General features: G+C 51.8%; 8 protein-coding genes across 8 annotated transcripts; 4 read left to right on the top strand and 4 right to left on the bottom strand.

Moving 5' to 3' along the window:
* Positions 1–1,248: 1,248 nt before the first annotated feature.
* N7459_006179 (protein kinase) lies at positions 1,249–1,898 on the top strand (the record flags this gene model as incomplete). The annotated part of the gene is given in 4 exon segments (XM_056945363.1): positions 1,249–1,336; positions 1,354–1,455; positions 1,467–1,530; positions 1,706–1,898. 4 exon segments carry the CDS (start codon positions 1,249–1,251, stop codon positions 1,896–1,898), a joined length of 447 nt encoding a protein of 148 aa, XP_056799698.1.
* A 3-nt stretch (positions 1,899–1,901) lies between these two features.
* N7459_006178 (uncharacterized protein) lies at positions 1,902–2,332 on the top strand (the record flags this gene model as incomplete). The annotated part of the gene is made up of 2 exons (XM_056945362.1): positions 1,902–1,913; positions 2,024–2,332. The coding sequence occupies 2 exons, from the start codon at positions 1,902–1,904 to the stop codon at positions 2,330–2,332; spliced, it is 321 nt and encodes a 106-aa protein (XP_056799697.1).
* Positions 2,333–3,459: 1,127 nt separating this feature from the next.
* N7459_006177 (MARVEL domain-containing protein) lies at positions 3,460–4,073 on the top strand (the record flags this gene model as incomplete). Its single annotated transcript, XM_056945361.1, has 3 exons — positions 3,460–3,495; positions 3,548–3,769; positions 3,831–4,073. 3 exons carry the CDS (start codon positions 3,460–3,462, stop codon positions 4,071–4,073), a joined length of 501 nt encoding a protein of 166 aa, XP_056799696.1.
* A 377-nt stretch (positions 4,074–4,450) lies between these two features.
* N7459_006176 (uncharacterized protein) lies at positions 4,451–5,404 on the bottom strand (the record flags this gene model as incomplete). The annotated part of the gene is made up of 1 exon (XM_056945360.1): positions 4,451–5,404. The coding sequence occupies one exon, from the start codon at positions 5,402–5,404 to the stop codon at positions 4,451–4,453; it is 954 nt and encodes a 317-aa protein (XP_056799695.1).
* An 884-nt stretch (positions 5,405–6,288) lies between these two features.
* On the bottom strand, positions 6,289–8,191 carry N7459_006175 (uncharacterized protein; the record flags this gene model as incomplete). The annotated part of the gene is made up of 3 exons (XM_056945359.1): positions 6,289–7,758; positions 7,826–7,906; positions 7,958–8,191. 3 exons carry the CDS (start codon positions 8,189–8,191, stop codon positions 6,289–6,291), a joined length of 1,785 nt encoding a protein of 594 aa, XP_056799694.1.
* A 132-nt stretch (positions 8,192–8,323) lies between these two features.
* Positions 8,324–10,299, top strand: N7459_006174 (Leucine Rich Repeat domain protein; the record flags this gene model as incomplete). The annotated part of the gene is made up of 6 exons (XM_056945358.1): positions 8,324–8,413; positions 8,467–8,601; positions 8,651–8,761; positions 8,823–8,947; positions 8,998–9,547; positions 9,598–10,299. 6 exons carry the CDS (start codon positions 8,324–8,326, stop codon positions 10,297–10,299), a joined length of 1,713 nt encoding a protein of 570 aa, XP_056799693.1.
* A 686-nt stretch (positions 10,300–10,985) lies between these two features.
* N7459_006173 (indoleamine 2,3-dioxygenase family protein) lies at positions 10,986–12,784 on the bottom strand (the record flags this gene model as incomplete). The annotated part of the gene is made up of 4 exons (XM_056945357.1): positions 10,986–11,573; positions 11,637–11,797; positions 11,872–12,188; positions 12,291–12,784. 4 exons carry the CDS (start codon positions 12,782–12,784, stop codon positions 10,986–10,988), a joined length of 1,560 nt encoding a protein of 519 aa, XP_056799692.1.
* A 1,648-nt stretch (positions 12,785–14,432) lies between these two features.
* Positions 14,433–14,757, bottom strand: N7459_006172 (protein PET117; the record flags this gene model as incomplete). The annotated part of the gene is made up of 2 exons (XM_056945356.1): positions 14,433–14,606; positions 14,662–14,757. 2 exons carry the CDS (start codon positions 14,755–14,757, stop codon positions 14,433–14,435), a joined length of 270 nt encoding a protein of 89 aa, XP_056799691.1.
* Between the last annotated feature and the right edge of the window lie 193 nt (positions 14,758–14,950).

Genomic DNA, 14,950 nt, shown 5'->3' with positions numbered 1-14,950 from the left:
GGATGTAGATTGCAAGCTTGATTCTCACATAGTAAACCCACCAGGAATGGGACAAAGAAATAGGCACGATTTCGGACCAGCCAAATCAAATGCAGAGCAGAAAGAACTAAGAAAATTCCGGCGAAGACTGCTGCTGCTGGGATGGACGGTGTATAGCGATAAAGTGCATAATCAACTCCGCTATCGCTGTTGGTAGCAGACATGGCAGCTGGCTTGGAGGTATAGTAAGGAGCGGAAGGGATAAGAAGGAGTGGAAGGGATAAGAAGGACGAAACGTTTGGGGTCTTCGAACGAAGATTTCTACTTATATGCCCATTGTGCTCTTCAGGAGGCGAAACCAGCCGTGAGAAGAGCATTGAAATTATTGAAAATGATCTCAACCATGGTTTACTCTGTCAATACGAGAATACGAGAATGCGAGAAGAGGGGAATACGAGAATGCGAGAATGCGAGAGCCAAAAATAAAGTTTTCCTGGGAAGAGTGGGTCTTCAACTAGAAATCCCTAAAGAGGCCCAGATGTGGCAGCTATTGAATGTGTATGCCATCACAAGGCTGCTCCAGTCTTCCAAGGTTATTGCCTTCACAGCCCGGAATTTGAGGTCTACAGGAGCTTAGACTCTACATGGAGACCTAGGTGAATATTGGTTGGCTCAAGTTCCAAGTTCCCCTCTGGGGAACGTTTATCATACTCAGAGTTCACTTATGGCTAAATAGGCCAGAAAAATTGATAAATAGCATCCCTTGATAGCTTGCAAAGTCCTACATTGTCTGCGGCCTACTTGATCATCGAACTGAAGTCATGTTGGCAGTGAGAAGTACTCACCGCCCCGATACTCAAGTTAGATAAGGGGTTCGTAAGCTTGTTGCAAGTATCTTCTCTTCCTTCAATTGTACCTTCATCTCTGACAATATATCAAGCTCATTGCCGCCGAGAAATGTTCTCAATCGCAATCCTACCCAGGGTCAAGTACTGAGCGCCATGTACCTTCCGTACCCCTAGATCCTCTCCTTTGGCGACTCTTGACCCTGTCAGAAAAATAGAAGAGGAGAGGATGCCTGCTTTTGAAAGGGGGCTTTTCTATCCAGTCCAACTTGGTGATGTATTGTGTGAAAGATACCAAGTTCTCAGCAAGCTAGGGTTTGGGGCGAATTCTACGGCGTGGCTCTGTCGCGATGTTGTGTAAATCTCCAAACCTGATTTCTATTTGGCGCCTCACTCCATCGCTACATTGCCTTTGAAGGTATATATGCACAACGTGAACGTCAACGGAGAGGTTAAAGTTCTGAAGCATATGTCGGCCATCCAAACAAAGCATATTGGTAGTACTCTTCTACGTAACATGCTAGATTAGATGGCTTTGAGATAGATGGACCTAAAGACAAGCACCAATATATTGTTTTTGAGCCTCTCATCACGAGCATCTCGCATTTCCAGTCTACTCTAGATCCACCCAGTTTGACAGAGGACCCATTGAAAGCATTATTGCTTCAGACTTTCCTTGCTTTGGACTCTCTTCATTCCGAAGCTAGTGTTGTTCATACTGGTAAGTATTCAACTGAAATTTTTGTTCGTATTGCTCGAATTACGCTTATATATTTGTAGAGATTCAAGCAAAGAATATCATGATCGCCTGTCGTGAGAACTCCATTTTCGAAGACTGGGCGAAAATAGAAAAAAGAAGAACCCACACCATACAAAATTAGTGAAGGACGTACGGTTTACAAGTCTCGAGCTTTTAGCCGTGAACAAGGCCTTAACAAATACGGGCTTCCTCTTCTTTCCGATTTTGGTGAAGCGAGAATTGGCGAAGCACATACAGGTCTGATCAAGCCAGATATCTATCGAGCCCCGGAAGTCGTGCTCGGGATGACTTGGACCTCAAAGGTTGATATTTGAAACATGGGAACTTTGGTAGGTCCCTAGCTATCTCCTGTCATTCTGTCAATTAATTTAGGAGCAATCAGATTTGGGATTTATTTGAAGGCCATCATTTGTTTGACTGAAGAGGGCCTAGCGGCCAGCATTCGGACGAGCACCTTCTTGCTGAAATGACCGCAATACTCGGCTCTCATCCAGCTGGATTCCTTCGTAGGCCCCCTAGGAGCCAAATATTCTGGGACGAGTCGGGTATGTCTTCTTTCACGCGATGGATGTTTAGTTTACAAACCACTCACAACATTACAGGGCAATGGAAAGGGCAAGTGAAGATTCCTAACGTGTCTTTGGATGCCTCGGAAGAGTATCTTGAAGGAGAAAACAAACGCTTTTTCTCTGAATTTTGTCAGGAAAATGCTGCAATGGGATCCAGATTGCCGGCAGTGCGCCAGTGAGCTTTTGCATGACCCATGGCTCACCAGCTCTTGACGAATTGAAGTTTGCATGGGTAGAGGTATTGCCTAGAGTCGTCTGGGGATGTCTATGAACTTACCGACTGACTTTACTACCACTACTATCGGATATTGCCCAAGTCAAGTATTCTGTCAGACTTGATGCCGGCTGCTTGAGGTGTGCGTCGCCCTAGCCATGTAGATAGCTTGCGTTCTCTCTCTTCCTCTCTCTTCGATAAATAACTACGACTTTTCCACCCACTCTGTGCACCTCTTGTCCGTTATCAAAATTTGACTAATAACTTGGGAAGTCACCTATAGAATCGCGACCTATATTTTGTATATTTACACTACCATAATGTTATCCAGTTATGTCCTGTTGGTGTTTCTGTGTACTGAAGTGTTTATCATTATTTCACCATGTCAATAAACCTATTGTCTTTTCATAGTTGTTTCCATTCTCTCTACCTCTTCTCTCTTTCCCTCTATTTATAAACCTGGGGCTATGAATCGTGGGGGCCGAATATCAAGACGGCTGGGCTGCGGGGTAAAAGGGCTGTGAGCACAAGTCTGCCTCAACTGCCTGACTCATACACAAAACCGTTCATCTGTCTCCAGTACTGACCGTCGATCCGATACCCATAGCCAGGTTGTAGAAGTAGTAATATTTGACCCCGCTTGCTTTCGATCGGAGGTTGATCGCCCGCTACTCTGCAGTGGACCCGAGAGGAGACAAAACGCTCGCAGCGTAAAGGCGCAAATGGCAACTGCAAGCGCATTGACATTCTCACGAGTCAGTTCAAGATCGTCGCTGTGTGAGCCTTGCCCGAAATGGGATCAACAGTGAAACTTCCTTTCAAGTTGGCCAAGTGCCATTTCACAGACTCTTTAGCCCCATTTGGCCCCCAGCTTTACCACTGACAGGCTGTTCATCCTTGGAAATAAGGGTTGCGGCTGTAACAACCAGCTTGGGCTCTAATTCTGTTAATTCTGTTTCGTCATCGCTGTCCTCTAAATATAAAGTCGCAGTGGGCCCGTCTTTGACTTTGTTCTTGTTTCATCCCCCCTCGCTTTGATCTTCTCCAGAGCACTGTTCGTACAAGCAGCAGGCCTATCTTACAGCCGCCAAGATGCTGTTCGCGAGGCCTATTGCCCGCTTTTTCCAGGTAAGACCAGGAGACTGCAGGAAAACCGAGCACCACGCTAAACATTCAGCAGACCATGTCCTCTATCATCGTCCTCGGTCTTTCAATCACGCTCGCAAGGCTACAGCACTACGGCCATGTTCCCTCAGAGACTGGCTACGCGATCTTTGCTGGAGCCATCGGCACCCTTGCTTCTGTTACTGGCACTGCATCTGTCTACATTGACAGCCTGAGGCACGTGGTGACATGGGTCCTTGACGGCGTTAGCTGCGTTGCTCTCCTGATCGCCGGCATCGTATGTGTCACTCACTGAGTGCCCACGGCGGTAGGTATCAAGGCGCTGACTCGGGCTATAGGTATATGCGGTTGCCCTTCGCGGCACCAACTGCAACGACACGTCCACCGACGGAAGCACCTGGGACAACAAGTTGATCAGCGGAGGCTGCTACTACGACAAGAGTGGCACCAAGTGGTGCCATGACAAGGACAAGGTGCACGCTCGCTGCGTGGCTGCTCAAACCGATGCCGCGTTCATGTTTATTGGCTTCTTGGGATGCCTCGGTGCACTTGTCGTCTCTTTTCTTCTTCGCCGCAAGTAGAAAGTGACCTCGGGTGCTTTATGAATGCATGAACTCCGGTGCTATTCTGGCCTAATGGACCAACCTGCTAACTGGGACTTGTCGAATGTCAGAGATCAGTCCATCCTTGGACAATAATGTGCGGATATGACAACGTTATGACAATTTGTGATTGGTTTATTGAATTCTGGAACGAAATGAAAGTTCTCATACTGGCGCGGCCGTTCCGATTGAGCTCGTATTTACATCATAAACAGTTGATTCTTCCCTCAGCCGCACACTTTGCAGTCGTCACGATTCTGCTCGCGCGTCCGATGGCCATGATCCTGGAGCTTGCAGCTACCAAGGACATCAGCCTACTCCATGGACTTCCCGACTGTGGAGACACCACGTCCAGATTAGTAGTCAGAGTTCCTGGAGCCGTACGAATCACCACCGCCGCCGCCGCCAAAGTTGTCACGACCAGAGGAGCCATAGGAGTTGCCGCCGCCACCAAAGTTGTCACGACCAGAGGAGCCGTAGGAGTCATTGTTGTTGCTCTTGTTTCCGGAGCCGTAGGAGTCACCACCAGAGCCGAAGGAGTCGTTGCCGTGCTTGTTGCCAGAGCCGTACGAGTCACCAGAGCCGTAGGAGCTGTTGTTGTTGCCCTTGTTGCCAGAGCCGTACGAGTCACCAGAGCCGTAGGAGCTGTTGTTGTTGCCCTTGTTGCCAGAGCCGTACGAGTCACCACCAGAGCCGAAGGAGTCGTTGTTGTGCTTGTTGCCAGAGCCGTACGAGTCACCACCAGAGCCGAAGGAGTCGTTGCCGTGCTTGTTGCCAGAGCCGTACGAGTCACCAGAGCCGTAGGAGCTGTTGTTGTTGCCCTTGTTGCCAGAGCCGTACGAGTCACCACCAGAGCCGAAGGAGTCGTTGTTGTGCTTGTTGCCAGAGCCGTACGAGTCACCACCAGAGCCGAAGGAGTCGTTGCCGTGCTTGTTGCCAGAGCCGTACGAGTCACCAGAGCCGTAGGAGCTGTTGTTGTTGCCCTTGTTGCCAGAGCCGTACGAGTCACCAGAGCCGTAGGAGCTGTTGTTGTTGTTGCCCTTGTTGCTGGAGCCGTACGAGTCACCACCAGAGCCGAAAGAGTCGTTGTTGTGCTTGTTGCCCGAGCCGTAGGAGTCGCCGCCGCCGCCAAAGTTATCACGGCCAGACGAGCGGGATCCACCACCACCGGAAGATCCGCCGTAGGAATCGTTGGAGCCGAAGTTATCCCGGTCAGAGGAGCCGTACGATCCTCCGCCGCGGCCACCAGAGGAGCCGTACGAGTCGTTCGACGAGCCGTAGGATTGCTGCAGCTTGTCAGCGAGGTCCATTGCACTCAATTGGAACAATGCAGATTCCCACGATGTCCACAGACGACCTGGTGGGGCAATTGTCCAAGCCTGGGTGACTGAGTGGGAGGAGGGGTGATGGTCCACTTACATCGTTGTCACGGTAAGACATGTTGAGAGTGATGAATGAAGAGGAAATGGGATGCTTGGAGTGAGCAGAGCAGCAGTTCCTCACGCTCTTTTATAGAAGAATTTCGGACTCCCACCAAGGTGGATGACGCCACAGCGCCCGATCGGATATCAAAGAGGGGAAAGAGCTCTAGATCGTGGCGAGTTGCATCCTGGACGAAGCCAAACCCACAAGGGGCGATGATCGGCCCAGCTATTGGGTGGGTTCTTAGCCTTGCGCCTTTTTACAAGCCTTCAGCTGCGCTCGTGCCGGCTTCCGGTCTGAGATCTTGCACTGTTTCCGAGTGGACGGTCTAGCGCAAGATCCCAGAGATCGATGGAGATGGCGGCACGTGGGTGATTTGCTCGTCGACACGAAGCATTTCTTGCAACCACGGTGGAAGTCAGACGGTGCATTCATCCTACAGTCCAAACTACTGTACGCGGTCATCCTTCCCCCCGCCATACAACACATCGTCTGCGCGCTATGGACGTTCAGGTCGACCCCATCGCAGGTCAAGCCACAATTGCGCCATTATTGTGGTCACATCGCCACGTCTAGTGGGGCAGAGGGTGCATCGCGCAATTGGGAGCGACGAGATCCACAACTGGATTCAATAGACTGTTGGCACAGCCACAGAGTGGATGATTTCACGATGCAACCCACGGACTTCTCCGTCGGGGAGGTTGGAGTACATTACAGTTCGATATTAGAAACAACACGCGTGGATATGTACAATGCGGAGCCGATAGGAAGACTACCGCGATGGGACTCCCATGAGATCGTCCAGCTCGTCGCTGGTCAGCGTACTGCGCCGCCGGTTGCCAGACCGGCTCGACGCCTTATCAGGTCGACTCCGCTTGCGCGACTCGCGCTCTTTCCGCGCATGCTCCCCGGCGCGAGCTTCATCCTCGGCAACGGCCAGTTTTTGAGCGATGCTCATCTTCGATTCGTTGCCATCGGCCTGCACGAAGAGTGAGTATTTGCACGAGACGAGCTGCGGGAAAGACACAAGTGGTAGACTTACTTCACGGCTTGTTCGGAGGTCCGTCTTCCGGCGAGAAGGTCTACGCGTCACAGCATCGGATCGATGTGCTTTGATCTGCAGTGTCTCGTCATCGATGCTGGGTTCACATGGGGATCCCTGCAGGCCCGGGGTAAACGAGACCTTTCGGAGTCGTTTGGGCCTGGCACTGGCATTATCACTGCGCTCCCTCAATGCTCGTTCGGAGCGCCCGGGCACTTTGCGGAATTTGGATCGCGTCTGCGGAGGGTCCGCCGATCCAGATTCCGGCGCTGGTTCGTCGGACTCGCTCATTTCTTCCTGCTGGTCTTCGAGAATGGGCGAGATACCGTGCGTCTCGGACTGGCTCTGCATGCCCACATCCTCGTTCGAGTTGAAGCTTAGATCGAGGTTCATGCCGCGCTTCAGTTCCTCAACACGCACCGAGTCGCCTCCATCGGTCAGACGGCGCTGCCAGCCATCCATCATGGCGACTGCCTGCTTCCACCGGCTCTCCATCTTCTCCCAGCCTTCGCGTAACCGTTTGATCTCTTCGTCTCTGACTTCGACCTCTTCCAGGGGCACGAATGAGGGGTTAGTAAGTAGCGTTCGCAGGTGATCCAGCACCGTGTCCATTCGCATAGATAGCTCTTCGCACGACGTAGGAAGCGTAGTCACAGCCCCCGACGACATCTTTTGCGGCCCAGCACTGGCAGCCATTCCAGCAGTTTCTTCCTTCTCGCAATCACCAGCCTGGGGAAGGCCTTGTAGATCCTTTAGCGTCTCAACGGTATTCCGCGCAAGCTCGATCAAAGTGTCGTTCTCGTCGCTGAGGTTCTGGCACAATTGCGTTAAGAACTCAGTCGTCTCCTCTTTGAGGCTATATCCAGGATCATTGATTCGCTCGCCACCACTAGCTCTCAATCGGGATCTATCTGCACCGGGGTGGATGTTGACGGTGGTGACGTGGAGCCCTTCGCGCTTCCCCCGCTGTCGCTCGGCGAGATGCGACTTGAGCTTCTGCAGCTCCAGATCGCGTTTGCGAATATCATTAGCGCATTGCGCTCGGACTTGTTGGACGGTGGTCTTCATGCGCTGCACTTGTTCCTTCAATCCTCGGATGCTCGACTCGGCGCTGGACATATTCGATTTGAGGGTACGTTCCTGAGCTTCTGCTAGAGCGAGTGAGCGGCTCAACTCCGATGCCTTGGTCTTCAATCTTCCCTGAAACAACAGAAATCCCAGGAGTTAGCTTGCCTTTCGTTCCTGGCACTGTAAGCTGATCACATACAATTTCCAACGTCTGCTCGGACTCGCTCGCACGCAATACCCGTATTGTGGTCGCCAAGCTCTCGCGGTGTTCCGCCTCACGCTGTAGTCCTTGTTAGACACAATGCGACACACATGAGCCATATCAACTAACGTCTCTCCTCAAAACCAAGTCGTTGACCAGGTTGATGACCCTGGCCATGGTGGCCTCTGTGCCGCCTTCATCGTTGTCCGGTTGCGCAAAGTCAATCGGATGACCACTCTTCAGCAGTCCCCTCGCCAGCAGGATATTGTTGACATAGGTCGACGCGGCGTGTAAGTTCTGCGCCTCCATGACGGCTGCGATTGGCGTGGAGATTGATGATCCAAAGCGGAAGAAAGTAAACATTGGCTCTGCGGGCGCCGAGTGGAGCCAACCGTGCAGGGCACGTGCCGATAAACGCGATAACGCGTCTCCCAAGGGGAATTTTGCGGCGTCAACACTCCACGGCCATCGCTCCAATGCCTCGAATCTGTCCTGATGCCGTCGACGGGGTCTGCGCTGCACCAAAGAGGTCAGAAACTCTACCAGAAGGGGGAATTCAAGGCCGCGATTGAGGTCTTTGGGGAGGTAGATCCATCTCGTTCCTCCTAACCTAAAATGGCAGCTGCTGATCCACGTAGGCATTAAAGCAAAAAGATGCCGATGCTATTGGCATTCTGGACAACCGGGCTGCGACGTACTGCAAGCTGGAAAACTATGACCAGGCGCGCCGAGATACAAGGCATATGATTAAAAATGGCAAGGAAGATGAACGAGTACGTCTCGATCTATAGGTTATCTGGCACGATTCTCATCGTTGATTAGGGATATCTGCGCTGCGCCAAAGTGCTTCTTCTGGAAGGGAAGCCGGAAAAGGCCCTCGAGATCTATGCATATGGCTTGAAGATGCTCCCCAGTGAGCATCCTCGTCGAGGGGTGCGTCATGCCTTGGTCCACTTTTGATCTATGATCCACGCGTTGACGCTCCACTCTGCAGATGCTCGAACAATTGCACAACAAACTCCAGGACCGGATGCTTCTGAACAAACGGGATCCCTTCACGCTTCTGCCCCTCGAAATTGCAAATATGGTGATCGACCACTTCTCCTTCAAGCAGATTGTGTAAGTCCGAATGGGTCCATCAGGCTTCCTGTCAACTGATCATACCCAAGCGCAATATTGCGTGTGTGTAAAGACTGGGAACGCTTCTTCGGGTCCACGCAACGTCTCTGGATGAGAATTGATCTTTCCGGGGCTAGAGGAAAGGTCCCGTGGACCGCAGTACGGTCCTATATTCGGCGTTCGAAAGCCATGGTCAGCCATGCTATCATCAAGAACCTTGTTGGACCATCAACGCCCAAGGCAATAGAGTTCCTCAGCAGGTGCCCACGCCTCGAGCACCTGGAGTTGTGGGTTACTCATGACCAGAAAGACATCTATGAGAGATTCAAAGGCTGCAAAACTCTGAAGAGCTTAATTCTGTCGGCGGACATCATCTCTAACCGTGATTACTTGGCCAAATTTCTGACGGAATTACCACGACTCGAACGCATTGAATTATGGAATACTCGGGGTGGGCTTACGCCCGATCCTAGATGGCCGCAGCATCTCCCGAATCTAAAGAGCATCACTGTGGCTTCACAGCAGTCTGTACCCGGCGGCATACCAGATTATCTCCATCCTATGCATGTTCCCGGGATTGAAATACCTGCTACAGGACTGGTATATCTACCCCATCGCGAGTTTGTGATCCCTTCGCTTATATTTGTTAGGACTTCGAGTCTCACCCGTACCCAAATTTGGAGGAGCTCCGACTAGATTGGGACCCTCCATCCCATCGACCTTTCCCCTTCCCCCTCAATTCTGCAGCCACTAGCCTCCCGCCTCTTCGTCGTCTTGATCTTTGTGGGATATCACCTTCGGCCAATTTCCTACAGGTGCTGCCAACCAGTCTCGAATACTTGCGTCTCCAGGCAGGACCGTCCCGACCACCCGAAATGATGGATCTGCCAGAGAACATATTGCCCAATCTGCACACTCTCATATTCAACGACTCTGGGTGGGTAACAAACGATACGCTCACCGCATTTCTCCTCGCTTTCAAACCCCCGCTCAGAACTTTACATCTGGACCAATGCTTCAATATCTCTGGCCTGACTTTACTATCCATCCTCGAGAGCCAAGAGGCCGGTTTCGCCGAGCTTCACAAGCTGACCGAACTCAGCCTCTCGCACATGGGCGATGTGACCGACAATTATGCGCGATACTTGTACAAGGTCTTGCTGGAGTTGAAAGTGCTCAATCTGTCATACACGGGCATTACAGGCGTGACGATTCGCATGTTCGCCGATGCGCGGGCTGTGGATTCCCGGGACGGTGCTAGACTCGATCGCCTGTTTGTCCGGGGCTGCGAGAACGTTTCCTCGGATGCAGTAGCCTACGGACGAGAGAAAGGACTGGAGGTCGTGGCGTGATTTGAAGGGGTGGGTGGGAAGTGACGCGACGATTTGGACGCATAGTTCCGCGCAACTACCCATGCCTGCACCGGTCCGGTTGCAGAAAGGCAGCACTTGTTCCGTGTCAATCTCGACTCCTAGATGATCTTGACCAATTCATGCGGGATCTCATCCGGGGTCAGGGGCCATATAGCACAGATCTGCACTTGAGGTACGTCTTCTGGAATGGGTGGGCTGTGTCTGGACCAACTCAGCTGTGCGACGAGAGAATGCAAAACCACATCCTGCACACTATTGTCTCGGGTGACGGGCGCAAAAGTCAACGGGATGCACCCATCGGCCTTAATCACTCAATCCAGCCATCAAGTCCATGGAGAGAGACCCGTGCCAACGCCATGTTTTAAAGCGGGGCATCGACCGGCCATGCGTGAAACCTTGTGAGACGCGACGCCGGCTTGATTCGGGTCCCTTGGGGATCGGACTGCAGACTGTACAGGTGGAATACGCGCTTGGATGTCATAGCGGCGAGACGGGTGACCACGAATCCTCGACGTCGCATACACATAGCAAGGACTGGGACTGGCTCAAATTCCGGAAATAAGTTCGGAACCAGCATGAATGGATATTGTTCCCCAACATCTAAATACGAACTAGCCTAAGCCATTCGGCGTTCTTCTACACTTCTGGATAGAAACGAAAAAGCCTTACACCCCGCGCTCCTGGCACCATCGCTCGACCTCCTTGGCCAACTTTTCCCTTTGGTCGCGCACGAGCTCCATCATCGGCTCGACCTGTTTCCGGTGCGAAGCAATCAGATCTTCGTTGCCGTTCACAACGGCCGCGCCCTCCTTCGGGGCGAGATAGGTATCGTAGATGGAAACCATGAGGTCCATCACGGCGGACAGTTGGTTGGGCAGCCACTGAAGATGCTCATCAGCATATACCCTGACCCGCTGCTGCACTTTAGAGCGGAAGGAAACGAAACTTACAGTCACGATAGGACTCCCGCCAGTGGCAGTCGGGTGCGGCGTCCGTCGGATGATATACTCGCGTGCAAAGAGCCAGTGGCGCCAGCGGAAGCTGCGCACATGGTTCAGCGTCTTTAGGAACAGCACTGCCGTCTCGGAGTCCTGCACCGCGTAGTCGCGTACGCCGATTTCCTCGGCCTTTTCGCGGATGTAGGTGAGGAACTCGCGGTGCGGGAGTGGGCGGTAGGCGCGGAATTCGTGGAGGATCTTGGTGAGCGGAGTGGAGGGCATGGGAATCTGGCAGAGATGGTCGAGAAGGGGAATCTGGGGGATTGGTTAGTGCATTGGAAGCTTTGAAGAATCCTCCCTGCGTTGGCTGGAGCATACCATGCTGTCATTGGCACCGCTCTCGCCCCGGAAGAAGAGCGGCTTGTTGTCCTCGACGCCTTCGTAGACCACCCCGTTCGGGAACATGGATTGTGAGGTGATGCCGAAGATGAACACGCGGAAGGAGAGGTACTCGGATGGTTTGGAGTTGCTCCACATGTCTATCAGAGTCAATATTAGTCTTGAGTCGATTCTGCTACTGGAAGCCGAAATATAACGGTAGTTGATCCCGTACCTTCCATCGATGCTTCGATCTTTTCCATGGCCTGTAGAATCTCACGGAACCCATCATTGATCTCTGAGCGAGGGCCGCGCTGCTCCAGAGTATCGACAACCCTCAGAGCTCCGTTGATGAGAGATCCGGACTCCTTCACCATGTCGACATGGGTCAGGATGAAGCCTGCCTCAGAGCTCTTCGGGTCATGCCCACGCTCGAAAGCACGCACCAAGCGCAGGTTGGAGTATTCATCCAAGCCCTTGGATGGGTCCGCGAGGGTGTAATTGAAGAGCGCATAGGAGGCGGCATAAGACATAAATGGTGGAAGGTCCAAGCTGTGCCATATTGTTAGCTATGGCAGATCTAAGAACAGACATGCTCGACAGGGTAGATGGGGCATGCAAGGCAAGGGGTATGGAGAGGGGAATAGGACACACATCTGAGCACAAAGATACATCGGGCGGGCGACAGCCTTGGGCAGGACGTCCCGACCAAGTCCATACCCTTGGTCTGGATTCTTACACCAGTTCTCCCAACATGGCTCAAGGAGGTACGACGAGGCCAAGAAGGTGTAGTCCCGGAAGATGGCAGCGATGGTGAAGCGATCTGGAGATCCATCAGGCATGACAAGCTTTTCAACCTCGTCGGTCAGGTCGGGAAGCTCCGCCTTGACGACTGGACCGAGCTCATAGGTAGCTAGGAGCCCCGGTTTCCCGTCAGCCCTGAGAACAGGAAGACGGTCAACCAAGGAGACGAGAGGCTGGAACGCCTTGGGAAGATCCACAGGTGCAGTAGCATAGGGTAGAAAGCCCGTTGAGGTAGTGATGGTAAAGGGGTCTAGGGTGTGGGATAGGGTTGAAGGGTCATGGTGGACATGAGGGAACTTCTTCAGGGTGGTGGCAGAGGGGTAGGGCACTTGGGTTCGGGTCATGTTGGACGACAACAATGAAAGACAAATATCAATGTAGTCAACCAGAAGGACTTGGGGCTAAAGACGTAATGGGGTAGTCAAAGGCAGGGATGGTCTGGTGTCGATAGAGACAAAGTCAAAGACCCAAAGGTAAAGACCAAGTCAAGAACCAAATAAGCCAACAAGACGAGCCAAAAAAGAAGATACTTGGTTCCAGGCTTTGAGGTGAATAAAAGAAGAACAGAAAGCTTGGGGATTTGGGCGGGTGAGGAGCCGATTCTTATAATACTCAGAGGCCGGTAACAATTCCGGCCTCAAGGCTACTATTACGAAAGAGAACGCAACCTGGCGTGGATCTGGTGACATCGGATATCGGGCTTGATCAATGAAGTCTGATCATGCCTAGAAGGTAATACGGGCACTCATATTGATATCCTAGGGTCCAACTACGTGTTTTGCCGTCACCCACTCTCCCCAGATGTTCTATACAAACGCCTAATGAGGAAGGGCAGCCAAGGGTCACGGGAATGCGCTAAGCCTGTTCCAGCAAGTAATAAGAGGACAGCGAAGTTTCTCTTTCTGGGGTACCAACCCTTTTGTATGCAAGATAAAGCTCCTGGTCCGTCTGAGGAGCTGTCTCATAGTGAAATCTGACATATTCTCTTAATAGTTTTGTCAAGCAGGCGAGTTTGTCTGGACAAAGGTCATGATGTAGGCTCTATAATTCAGCCGGTGCCAAGCCTCGTTGGCCAGATCCAGGATTCTGATTGGGCGATAAGGCACATTTTGACTTTCCTAGCGTCCAGAGGCCGGAATTCACCCGGCCTCCGATAGTAGCCGGCCGCATTGTCTGCATCGGCCCGATTCAATATGTATTTTGATACATCGTACAACTTGCTGTAGATTCGGGGTTGTGGTTAACTCCAATGCGAGGACTTGCTAGTCGCATTCCAAACTTATTGTAGTTTGTGTGGTTGGCATTAAGGTCCTGCATCCTCTGCCTGGCTAGCTTCTATTATAGATCGAGCACCTTGATTGAAGCAGGCCTTTTGTTTGAATGTCCCTCATTGTCGTAAAATCTTTAGTATGACATGACCAAGGCTCTAGGTAATGAAATTGTATCTAATTAGCGATATACAGTGACATTTATGCCAAGGTAGCTGATAGGTTGGTGCGCTCTTCGTGTCGATTCATAAGAGTAATTCCCGAGTCTTCCACAGCAAGGCGAACGACTTATTAACTTACCTCGGAACACCGACGGCATTCATACTTCCGCTAGTTGGGTCCCATTTCGATCTCGCATGACAGATCAAGAACTACCTAGGCTAGAACCAATTCCCTTCATCGTGGTTGACAATCGTAGTTCAAAACATACAAAGTAGATACGCCTCTCTTCGGGGGATGAAAAATGATTGCCGCTGATTAAAAAGTAGAGACGAGTCCATGGCTTAGATATAGTACATCGGGTATATTGTACACGCCACAAGCTTTATACAACATCGCATGCTTTCCAAAGGCTTCAAATCCTAGAACTCCTGGGTCGAACAATCAGCAACCGTCCCACCAACAAGCTGGGTCGAATGACCAGCATGCATGCCCACCAAATATGCATTCGCAGCCCCCTGCCAGCAGACAGAGACCCCAGATCCTTTGACACGAAAACCTTTCCTCATGCTCTTATACTCGGATCCTGGCCTGCTGATTTTGGATCACCAGTAGTACTGGTGACGTTTTGGACCTTGAGATATTCTTGCTCCAAGCGCTTCTGCAGCTCGAACTCAGCCTGTCGTTCTTGCCGGATTCGTTGCTTTTCCATATCTCGTTCAACACCCTTGTGCATAGCCTATATCAACCAGCGATTAGCTTCCCTCCTTAAACCAGGAAACTCCAGAACTTACCGCTCTGTCGGCCTCTTGGGCCCAGTGCACAAAGTAGACAATGCCTGCAGTGCCCAGCGCGGTGGCTGCAAAGGTAAATTTGGATGCGCGAGACATGAGGATTCACCCAGCACTAGAAATAGGCAGAAACAAAGAGAGCGACGCCAATTGAAGGCAGGACCAGTCCAGTCAATTGCTGATCAAAGGCCAAAACTGCGCGCCCAGATTATCGGGTTATCGACGGCGCGGTGACGACTGGCAGTAGCCCTCACCGCCTTGGGGGTCATGCGTGGCTGATCGAGCTCGAAGC

This window comes from Penicillium hispanicum, assembly GCF_028827665.1.
Source record: "Penicillium hispanicum strain IBT 35686 chromosome Unknown utg000005l_segment0_segment0, whole genome shotgun sequence".
Classification (NCBI taxonomy): domain Eukaryota; kingdom Fungi; phylum Ascomycota; class Eurotiomycetes; order Eurotiales; family Aspergillaceae; genus Penicillium; species Penicillium hispanicum.
The sequence above is the reverse complement of the archived record's forward strand: the minus strand, read 5'-3'. Positions and strand labels throughout refer to the sequence as shown.